This window comes from Camelina sativa, chromosome 11 (assembly GCF_030686135.1).
Source record: "Camelina sativa cultivar CO46 ecotype springtype chromosome 11, ASM3068613v1".
In the NCBI taxonomy this organism is placed as follows: Eukaryota; Viridiplantae; Streptophyta; class Magnoliopsida; order Brassicales; family Brassicaceae; genus Camelina; species Camelina sativa.
Genome location: NC_141890.1, coordinates 30,653,559 through 30,664,750, shown reverse-complemented (window position 1 = coordinate 30,664,750; position 11,192 = coordinate 30,653,559). Strand labels below are relative to the sequence as shown.

Sequence of the window (11,192 nt, the reverse complement as noted above, 5' to 3'; positions counted from 1 at the left end):
ATTTATATGTGGAAATTTATAAGGTTGTAATATGAATGTATAATTCTATATATATATATATATATATATATATATATATATAAGCAGTTGAAACATTTCGGACGACATTAGAAGTATTAGTGTTAAAAATAAGTACATCGATTCTCCCCTGAATTAGTTAGAGAAATGAGTCAAAAAGTATAAGCAAACAAGCTAGATGAATAAGAATTAAAACCAGAACAGTGTTAGATATTTGTAATAGCGGATACTGGCGTGCGTGAGCCAAAGAAATGGAAATGTCCATGTTGAAACATAGCTCATTTTTTCTCTTTAAGTCTCTGAGTGTATAAAGATTCTCATCAACATATAGTCATATACATGCAACCAAATTTAGCATTTTTTTTAACACACCATAAGTTTTCTTTGAAGAAAAAATTTGCATGTGGATGATGGTCTTTAAATTTTGTATTTCATATTGTTGTCGTCCAAAAAACAAATCTCATATTATTTTTGTTTGGTTATTTTAAAATTTAGAAAAGTTAATTTATGCCTAATTTTATGAAAATATTATATAATATTTTTAAAAATCAATATATATTATTTAGTAATTTCAATAATAAAAATTAATACAAAATTACTTTTAAATTACATATTATTGTCACGATAGATATTGAAGCTATCGTTTATAGTGAAGTTCATCACTTTTTATTCCGCATTTTGATACAAAATTTTATCAACACACAAATGTTGAGTGTTGGAGATTGCATCGACTTGGTAGAAAAATGTTTTAGTTATCTCACTCAATTTTTAATGTCAAATATGCACAAAGCCAATACAAAAGGTGTTGGTTATTCACATTTAGTTAATCTAATACTTGTTTCTTAGTTTGTAGATATGTGAGAGAGCATTCTTTGATATGATAAAGTCATGCATTGGTAATAATATGCAAATCAAACTTTCTTGATCCCTTTTCTTTTGTTCACAAATTCTTAAATGGAATATGTTTTTTTTTTCAACCTCTTTTACAACACCTTATGATGAATTCGAAATGGTTTTTAGTTTCACATCAACCATGTCCTATCTTTTTTTGCATTATTTTTGTTTGAAATCATATATGTTTTAAAGTTATTTTGATGCATCGAAATTGACACTATAAGATGAGCAAAAATTGTAAATAAAATGTAGAAATAGTAAATTCAAAACACCATAATGTTTTTATTATTATTATTTCTTGTACTAACTACATGAATTGTTGGATAGTTGCTTTTTGAGAATTTTATAATTGTTCTCCACAAGTATGTCGATTTCGTTTTATACAATGTATATTACAATATGCAGCATGAAATTTTATCAAGACACCCTTGCCGATTTCATTGTATACTATAATATGTAGGATGAAATTTATTAAGAGTTTTTTTTTTATCAATTGGTTAAAGTGGAAATGGTTGCATAATTCAAAAAATAATGATTAACTAATCCTACTATATTAATTGGGAAGTACAAATATAAAACTAAGCTTATAAAGTGTAAAAAATTACATTGTTATGCCATTACTTTTAAAGGCAAATGTTTATTTTTAGTAAGGATAAAAATGTAATTTAAATATAAGACTTCTTTTAAATAATTCTTAGTTTCAAAAAATAATATTAACTCTTTCTAATTAATTATGGGTAAAAATTATTAATTATTTTTTAAAAAATTGTAAACCAATCAGAATTTTATAAAATAAGATTTTATATCTAAGTATCCAAATTATTATTTTAATAATTATATTTGGAAGATGTTGTTAAAATTTTAAATTATGATTCTCTTATCATCTTTCTTTTATTTCATTTACAAATTGTTTTGAATTATCATAAAATACATATGATAATTAACATGTAGATTTTTATGCATATGTTGTGATTTTAATTTTTAAAACTGAAGACATATTACTCACTCTATGATGAAAAAATGTGTGTTTTTAATATTCCACATGGGCGAGTAAGTAAAACTAAAACTATTTGATTAATAAAATTTAGAATTTGCTCACAATTAGAATATAATAATTAATAATTTAAAACAATTTACAAAATAATGATGTAAATACAACCGACAAAAAATAGAAAATGATAATATACATCCAACAAATTAAAATACTATAATATTCTAAATAATTAGTATTTTAAAAATTATATGTAGATTTACCAAACAATTGCAATATTAAAAGTAAATACTGTCTCAAACAAAATAACTTTTTAAAACAATTATAACAGTAACTTATTATTATATTATAATTTTGGGAGAAAATGTTGATCAGCGATTTATAGCACGGGATATATTCTAATTTTTTTGTAATTCAAATAAGAAAAAATAGAAAAAATTATTCGATTTATCTACAATTCTTATTTCTATTAAAATTAAAATATAATCAACTCATTTTTTTCTATTGTAATTTAGAATTGTTAATCTCATAACTTACGATGTTAACCAATTCTAATAAGACGAGAAAATCATTTAAAATTTAATTGGGTGAGAAAAGTTAAGACCAACACATACATGGTTTGAACCAAACCGAACCATCTGAAATTGAATTAGGTAAGGTTCTTTTAAAACCAAAAGTTGAATTTGGCAAAATTCAAACAGAAAACGCGGACCTCGATAAAAGAAAAGGCGGAGCACTCATCGCTGTTTTCTCGTGTGCACGAGCTTCTTGTGTTCCTCTCTTGAAGTTGAAGATGATGAAGTTGTTTGAGCTACGTAATCGTTCTTCTATCCATCGATGGCGGTTCCCTCACTCTGTATCGCCGATGGAACCTTTCCCACTGATTTTTTCCACTGGAGTTCAACCCGACGACCGACCTATGATCGGTTTACGAACCCGAAACTCGGATTCCATAGACGTTTTCGTTACGGTGGGAGAGTGACGGCGACGGTGAATCCCTATTCGTACACGGAGGCGGCACGGCCCGAGGAGAGGAAGGGGTTGAATGATTTTTTGGTGGAGGCTAGAGGTTTCGTCAGATCAGACGGCGGAGATGGTGGTCCGCCTCGGTGGTTCTCTCCGTTGGAATGTGGCGCACGTGCTCCGGATTCTCCTCTCCTTCTCTACTTACCTGGTCTGTTCTTTCAATTTTCGATTTCTAAAGATTTGTGAAAATGTAGCCTTTTCAAGTTAACAAGACCTAGAAATCTAAATTGTAGGGATCGATGGTACTGGATTAGGGCTCATTCGCCAGTATAAGAAGCTTGGAGAGTAAGTCTTGTTTGTTCCAATCTTCTTTATTGCCTTTAGAGCCTTAGATTTAAATGTTTGAACACTTCAATATTTATCTACAAGGTTTACTCTTAGTTTCTGATGTCATCATCATTTTTTGATAGGATATTTGACATATGGTGCCTTCACTTTCCAGTCAGTGATCGTACTCCTGCTCGAGGTGCTTCTTCTTTCTTTAATTTTTGTTGTCTCATTACGATTTTATGACCAAACGGATTAAGTCTTGTGTGGATGAAAACTATTTCTGTTGTGTTCTGTCGTCTTCAGACATTGTGAAGCTTATTGAGAGGACAGTTAGGTCAGAGTACTTCCGTTTACCAAATAGACCGATTTATATAGTTGGAGAATCTATTGGAGCTTCTTTTGCTATAGATGTTGCAGCCAGTAACCCTGACATCGATCTTGTCTTGATTCTGGCTAATCCAGGTAAATTAAGTTCTTTTATTGTCTTTCTAGGCCAATGTTATGTAAGCACACAATGTTGCAAGCTCAAAAATATGTCATGGAGCACCGAGCACAGCGCGTACTTTATGATTTGTGCATTGTCTTTCTTCTTTTTGTTGGCTTCTGTACATCTCATGAACTGTATGCGTCTTGTCGTGTGCTCATTATATGTTTTGTTTGATGCAGTTACACGTTTTAATAACATCATGTTGCAACCTTTATCTAGTCTACTGGAAATTTTGCCTGACAGAGTTCCCAGTTTGCTTGAAGAGTATTTTAGGTTTGAACAAGGTGAAATTAACTACTCCCTGTATATCTTCCAATCAAAGACAAATTGTCTCAAAGATGGGTTTTAGTATCAGGTTTTGGTTCAAAATCATGGTTTACTGTGTTTGATTTTATAGGTTATCCGTTTGCGGCAATGTTCGAGACAATGCTGAATGAAACTGATGCCGCACAGATGGGTGGAGGGCTATTAAGAAACTACTTTGCAACTTCAGTTAATCTAACAGTAAAACAATTAATTGATGCATGTTCTTTCCGTCTTTACAGATTTGTAGTGTTTGATTAGTAACATGCTCTTGTTTGTTCTTCGTTTTGTAGTTTAATTTTGTTGTTATGTGATAAAACTCACGGAAAAAAATTATTGGCAGACTCTGGTTAGGATATTTCCCAAGGACACACTTCTATGGAAGCTTCAACTGCTTAAATCTGCTTCAGCATCTGCTAAATCTCACATGTACACAGTCAAAGCCCAAACACTGATACTTCTGAGGTTCAAACACTAGTAAACTTCTCTGCTTCATTATTAAGTATAAGTAGAAGTTCAGTTATTTGTTCATAAAAAATTGTCTTAGCTAGCAGCTGAGTTGTAGCTTTAATATGACTATTTCAGTGGACGCGATCAATGGTTACTGAACAAGGAAGACATTGAAAGACTCCGTTGTACATTGCCGAAATGTGAAGTCCGTAAGTTTGAGAATAACGGACAGCTGCTCTTTTTGGTAAGATGCTCTTTGTCCTGATGTAAGAAAGAAAGTTTTTCTTTGTATCAGTTTATAACCAGGAGAAAACTTGTTACATAAAATTTGGCTCAGTAAACTTGGAGATTGATTAATTTTATGTCGTGTCAGGAGGATGGGGTAGATCTGGTGACTATCATCAAGTGCAGTTATTATTATCGCCGTGGAAAATTGCTTGATTACGTTTCTGATTACATTCCGCCTACCCCATTTGAGCTTAAAGAGTATGAAGAATCACAAAGGTATATGACAATCCGCTGTGTCAGAGATGTTACACTTCTTGTGTAGTGAAAATAGTTTGTATAGCTAGAATATGATATTTGCTTATGCTACTATAAGCAAATACTGAAGTATTGTTTTTATATCTCTGGTCCAGATTGTTAACTGCTATTACCTCCCCAGTTTTTCTCTCAACGCTAGAAAATGGCACAGTAGTAAGATCACTAGCGGGAATACCTTCAGAGGGACCAGTTCTGTATGTTGGCAATCACATGTTGCTTGGTACCGAACTGCGTCCAGCAGCAATACATTTCTTGAAAGAAAAGAACATTTCGTTGCGAGGAATGGCACATCCAGTGATGTTTACCAGAAAGATTGGCTCAAAACTCCCGGATATGCAGATGTTCGACTCAGTAAGGATGATAGGCGCAGTTCCAGTCTCAAATATAAATTTCTATAAACTACTACGTTCAAAGGCTCATGTGGTTTTGTATCCTGGAGGTGTTCGTGAAGCTTTGCACAGAAAGGTAAATGGTTGTATATCTGATATTTGGCCTTCATTTTTAATATCGAGGCTTTACTTCATTGAAAGATTCATTTCTGCAGGGTGAAGCATACAAGTTATTTTGGCCAGAACATTCAGAGTTTGTAAGGACCGCATCTACATTTGGAGCGAAAATCATTCCTTTTGGAGTTGTTGGAGAAGATGATCTCTGTGAAGTAAGCAAAATCTCTTCTTATTCTTCGTTTTAGCTTTCAGTAGCAGCAGTTTCTTAAATCTCTTTTTTTTTTGTTCCAAACGGTTTTCAAGTAACTCTTTTGAGAAATGGAATGATTCTCTCTCAGGTGGTCTTCGATTACAATGATCAAATGAAGATCCCTATCTTGAAGAATCTTATAAAAGAGATAACAGAAGAATCTACTTACTTGAGGTATTTTGTTTTGTTTTCGACTCTCTGTTAGAGATAATCATCACATGAAACTGTTATATATAATATTTGTGTGACGTTAATAAATGGTTAGGACCGGTGAAGAAGGAGAAGTAGGAAACCAAGATTTGCATATGCCTGGAATAATTCCCAAGATTCCGGGACGGTATTACGTACACTTTGGGAAACCAATAGAAACAAAAGGTAGAGAGAAAGAGCTAAAGGATAAAGAGAGAGCTCATGAGGTTTACTTGCAGGTCAAGTCTGAGGTAGAAAGATGTATGACATATTTGAAGACCAAAAGAGAAACTGATCCTTACAGAAACATTTTGCCAAGGTCGCTCTATCACCTCGCACACGGTTTCTCTTCTGAAATCCCAACCTTTGATCTCTGATATCAATAAATATAGTTACTTGATTTGAGACTTTAATTAACTTTTTGAAATCAATATTCAAAAAGCATATCTGCATATGGCAGCTAATGTAGAAATTGAGTAAGTTCGGGGTGGTATGTTAAAATTTCATACAACACATTTTACGTTGAAGACTTAAAGGTTTGTGTTTTCTTTTTTCTTTTTAAATATAGAAACTAGATATTCACTGCGGCGGACCTATATTTTTTTTTTTAGAAATACAAAAATAAAATATATTTATTATATTAACTATATATGTATTATGCAGTGTATAATTTCTATTGTCTACATGCAGTGTTTATAGGATATCCTTATTGTTCATTAAATTTAATTTAGTCAACAAAAATTCGTTTTGTAATTTTTCTTTTTCATTTACAATGTAGAGATAATAGTATTACATAATATATTCTATTTTTATAATTATATGGGTATATTATAATTTGACTTTGTAATTTTAGTTGTTTTATCTCTATATCATTTAACACTTTTGTATTTATAGTTGTACAAGTCGATTAAAATGGTGGAGTGTTTTTTTTGTAAAGTTTGATTTATATCAATTGTTTCTTATTAGTATAGATAAAAAATCTATAACCCTAAACAATTTTTAAAAGTGCGGGTTTTAAAATTGTTAAAGAAAATAAATCTATAACCCTAAACAATTTTTTAAAATTATATAAAAAAAGTATTTCCTGAAGTAAATATATCAATAATTTTAGTTAGAGAAAAAATCATATTTGTATTTACCTTCATACACTTATTTATATTTTTGTATTTTAAATATATTATTAAAATTATTACAATAATCTAAAGCTAAATTATATCCCACCAAAATTTTTGCCAAATACTCATCATTACAAATATTATTATTGACAAATTTCAAGAATATTTCACAACTTATTACAAAATATTTTACATGCAAAAAATTCATCAAAATAACATATAATTAATAAACACGTAAAATTTTACTGTATGTTTTACCATTAAAAATATGCTCTTACACCCAAAATTATTTTATTGTTAAAGTATGTTGTTTATCACCACCAATAAAATGTCTTTTAAACAAATTTTAGGTTGCTTTACTTTCATTTTAATATAATTATAGTTTTTATAATTACTAAAATTGTTTTGTGACATAAACTTGGTCTGCAAGAGTTTAGATAACAACAATTAATTAAACCAACCTAAACCAAGTCTCCATTTAATATTTTCCAATTAAACTAATTAGACCAAAATCTAATAATTTAATAAACCACAATTCCATTTCATGTGATCATGATTCGATAATAATGCTAATCCAACGAGAGAAACCATCACCACTACACGTCAACAACCAACACAAGTCAACAACCTTCACAACTGTTAACTTGAGCTCGAGTACAATGATGACCAACCCAATAAAACATTGAGAAATTGAAAGAAAGTTAATATTACATATAAAAAAATAAAAATTTGAAAATTATAATCATGATGGTATATATAAGTGTTAAATAATTCAGATATACAAAATCGAAACTTTATAAACAATCCAAAACATGACATATGTCATAATCACGTTAAAGGATTGATGACCTGTTTACTCCTCAGAAGTATCGCATTGTACCAAAATTACTTAGAACTATGACCTCGTCTCAAATATTTTCGAATCGTCAGTTCTCAATTTATTTCTACCGAATCAAAAGTTCTCGTATATTTCTCTATATACCTGGGTTTAAACGGTTTATGAACCCAATCTGATAAAAAATCACATAAATCCGGTTTGAAACCAATTTTAAAACAGTTTACTGTTCTAACTTCCCAAATTTCAAAATTGCTTCTCAATTACTCGATCAAGTAGCTTTTGTTTCATTACCGAAATCATTGACATTATCCAGAATAGAAAACTCTATATTTTGACCAGAAACATCAACCATCGACTAATCTTCGAAACTTATAACGCTGCTAACTATAGAATCGCTTTTGGAACCTCCATTAGTGACTCTATCCTCGATCAATTTAGCGGGCTTTATATACTTTGATTCCATTTTATTGCATATGATAGCTTCCATTGAAGAACCTGCACGAATCAAAAACCCACAATAGATAAGCAAAATTATATCAGAAAAAATCAAAGATCAAAGCTTTCGATTTTTAAACATGTAAATTTATGTAAATATAATGTTATTTTCTTAATTAGCTATCCTATTACGTTTCAAAAATAATAATTCTTTTGACATAAGTTATGTTATTCTTTTTAGATTTGTTATTCCTTATTTATTGATTAATAATAATATACATGTTTAATGAATTATTTTTTTGTTTATACATGTCAAAATCTAATTGAGAAAACATGTATAATATAATTAGCGTACAGTGAAAAATATATTAGCTTTGTTAATTTTCCTTTTTGATTTAGGAAATTTCTTTTTAGATATAAACATGCAAATTTTATGTAGATTTAATGTTATTATCTTAATTAGCTGTTTAAAATTTTTTTTTTTTGACACATATCAACATCTCATCGGTATACTTGACACGTGTCATAATCCTGTTAATAACTAACTTTGAAAACTCAACTTTATATAATAAGATATTAGCTACCGAAAAACACTTCGGTGAAGAAATAATTTTTTAAAAATAATTTGTGTTAGTTCGGGCTCCAAATCTTCTTCAATTAGATTCCGAATTTGATATTATTTAAAGTAAAATAATAATAATAAAATTTAATGTTAATGACATGATTGGAAATAAGTTACAATTTCAGGATTTATCTGCTAATTTGATATTATTTTTGTAGATATTGTTCAACTTCAGGAGGGTTGGGTGAATATTGCAATTACAAGAAAACTGTGTAATCTTTTGAGGCAAATAAGATGAGACATCAAAACACCTTTTAATTTCTGTAGTTGTACTAAACGCATCTCAATCAACCAATCAAAGACCGGAACTAAAAAACTCTTGGCAATTTCCCAGATCTATCCTTGGTACATTTTGAAACCTCGAGTGTGATAAAAGGGTATTTAAGTCATTTCTGTATTGGACTCTTGAAATTCCAACGACACAATGCATTTGGTTGTCCAGTTTAGGAGTCCAACGCAACGCTTGCGTTTCTTGTTAGTTATTACTCTCTCTGTCTCTGGTATTTTTTTTTTTTTTTTTTGGTGAAATATCTCTGGTATTTTTGAAACAAAGAAGACTCGTTTCTCTCAACTTGGGAAAAAAACTAGGGTTTTTCAAATTTCCAAATTCAAAAGTTATCAATGAAGCGGTTATTTCAGGGAAGTGCTTCCAGCGACGACTACTCAAATTAAGTCAAACTCTCGGCCTCGCTTTGAAATCCGACACAACAATAACAACAACAACAACAGTCGACCAATGCTTCCGTCTCCTTACTCGAGGAAGCGTGAACATGATGAAGACATCTCCGGTAGGGAGGCCATGCTTAGGAGGAGAAAGCTACCGAGCACAACGGCCACTTTTGTACAACCTTCTTCTTCTTTGAAGATAGCCTGGTCTAAAGACGCTGAGATCTCTATTCTCTCGGTTTGTAACTAATAACATCTCTGTTTACTATCTTTTTTTTTCTTACATTCTTGTTTAACTCCTTTTTTATATAAAGTGTTTACCTTTTCATGTTGTTGTGTGGAAAAAGGGGATTTTGGAGTTTCAGAAAGAAACCGGATCGAGCTACAATAAAAACTGGGATGATTTTTACAGTTTTATGAGAGAGTCCATGACCATGAGATCAGATTTCTCTAAGCAACAGCTAATGGATAAGGTTAAGAAGTTGAAAAAGAGGTTTCGAGATAATCAGCTGGCGAGAGCTAATGATGGAATAAGACTCTCTTTTACTAACACCGATGATGAAGAATTGTTCAGATTGTCAAAGATCATATGGGTTGAAAAAGAAACTGAATGGGTTTATGAGGAGAACAAGAACCAGACCAAGGTGAGTGTCTTTTTTTCTGTTAAATGTAATGGGTTTAATTTGGTTGGCTTGTGCACTCAATGATATTTCTAAGGTTCATAAACTTGTAAAACTTCTCTGTTTCATTTATTAATTATAAGTAGAAGTTCAACGATCTTGGTTTGTAAAGAAATGTTTTAGCTATGGCTATTGCAGTGGAGGTGATCTATGGTTCCTGAACAAGGAAGACACTGAGAGACTCCAGCGTGAGAACTGCATCTAAATTTGGAGAAAAAATCATTCCTTTTAGGCTTGTTGGAGAAGATGATATCTGTGAAGTAAGCAAGAATATCTTTTCTATTATTTTTCATATATATGGATGTATTCTTTAAACTTTTTTTTTTCAGCAATGGAATTGGAATGATTTGCTGATGCTCTTTGATTACAATGATCAGTGCATTCTCAAAACTAGCTTTATAGCGTGAAATCTCTTCTTCGGTGGTACCTGCATATATTCATAAAACTCTTTTTGTTACTATATATCGGATTTCGGATAACTCCTTTTCATACAATTGGAATGATTCTCAGATGGTATCACAATTGGAACGTTTACATTGTGATTATTTTGGATCATATTTTGGAAATTGAGTTACAACTTTGGGATGATTTTGTAAATGCTGTTCAACTTTATGGATGTTGTTGGATTAAATATTGTAATAACAGGAAAGGGACTGAGTTCTTAATTTCTCCTACCAAAAGCTATATGTTCAAAACTAACTAGTGCGATTGCTGATTTTTTGGTGGAGCAATAGAGCAGATAGTAGAGGTCTACACTGGATCTCATGGGAGAAGATGTGTACTCAACTTTCTGAAGGTGGGCTAGGCTTCCGAACACTAGAAGAATTTAATCTTGCTCTTTTGGCAAAGCAGCTATGGAGGTTGCTGAGATATCCAGATTCCTTCCTTAGTCGAGTTCTCAATGGGAGATATTTTAGATACTGTAGCCCATTAGAGTTACAAGTATCCAATCGACCTTCATATGGTTGG

General features: G+C 31.1%; 1 protein-coding gene and 1 pseudogene across 2 annotated transcripts; both read left to right on the top strand.

Annotated features, from left to right (window-relative positions):
• The first annotated feature begins 2,582 nt into the window (after positions 1-2,582).
• LOC104724486 (phytyl ester synthase 2, chloroplastic-like) lies at positions 2,583-6,454 on the top strand. 2 transcript variants are annotated; one of them, XM_010442977.3, is made up of 13 exons: positions 2,583-3,077; positions 3,163-3,214; positions 3,340-3,395; positions 3,503-3,661; positions 3,866-3,970; positions 4,084-4,178; positions 4,333-4,454; positions 4,575-4,683; positions 4,813-4,943; positions 5,078-5,447; positions 5,527-5,640; positions 5,767-5,852; positions 5,944-6,454. In XM_010442977.3, the coding sequence occupies exons 1-13, from the start codon at positions 2,741-2,743 to the stop codon at positions 6,242-6,244; spliced, it is 2,037 nt and encodes a 678-aa protein (XP_010441279.1). In that variant the 5' UTR covers positions 2,583-2,740; the 3' UTR covers positions 6,245-6,454. The 2 variants fall into 2 exon arrangements, with proteins under 2 accessions (XP_010441279.1, XP_010441278.1); XM_010442976.3 differs by having other exon boundaries at positions 4,084-4,190.
• Positions 6,321-10,428, top strand: LOC109127365 (uncharacterized; annotated as a pseudogene).
• The last annotated feature ends 764 nt before the right edge of the window (positions 10,429-11,192 follow it).

Coding starts and splice junctions, on each gene's coding strand:
- LOC104724486 (XM_010442976.3), top strand. CDS start 2,741: ATGGCGGTTCCCTCACTCTGTATCGCCGATGGAACCTTTCCCACTGAT. Junction 4,191..4,332: donor CAACTTCAGTTAATCTAACA/GTAAAACAATTA, acceptor AATTATTGGCAG/ACTCTGGTTAGGATATTTCC. Junction 5,448..5,526: donor GTGAAGCTTTGCACAGAAAG/GTAAATGGTTGT, acceptor TCATTTCTGCAG/GGTGAAGCATACAAGTTATT.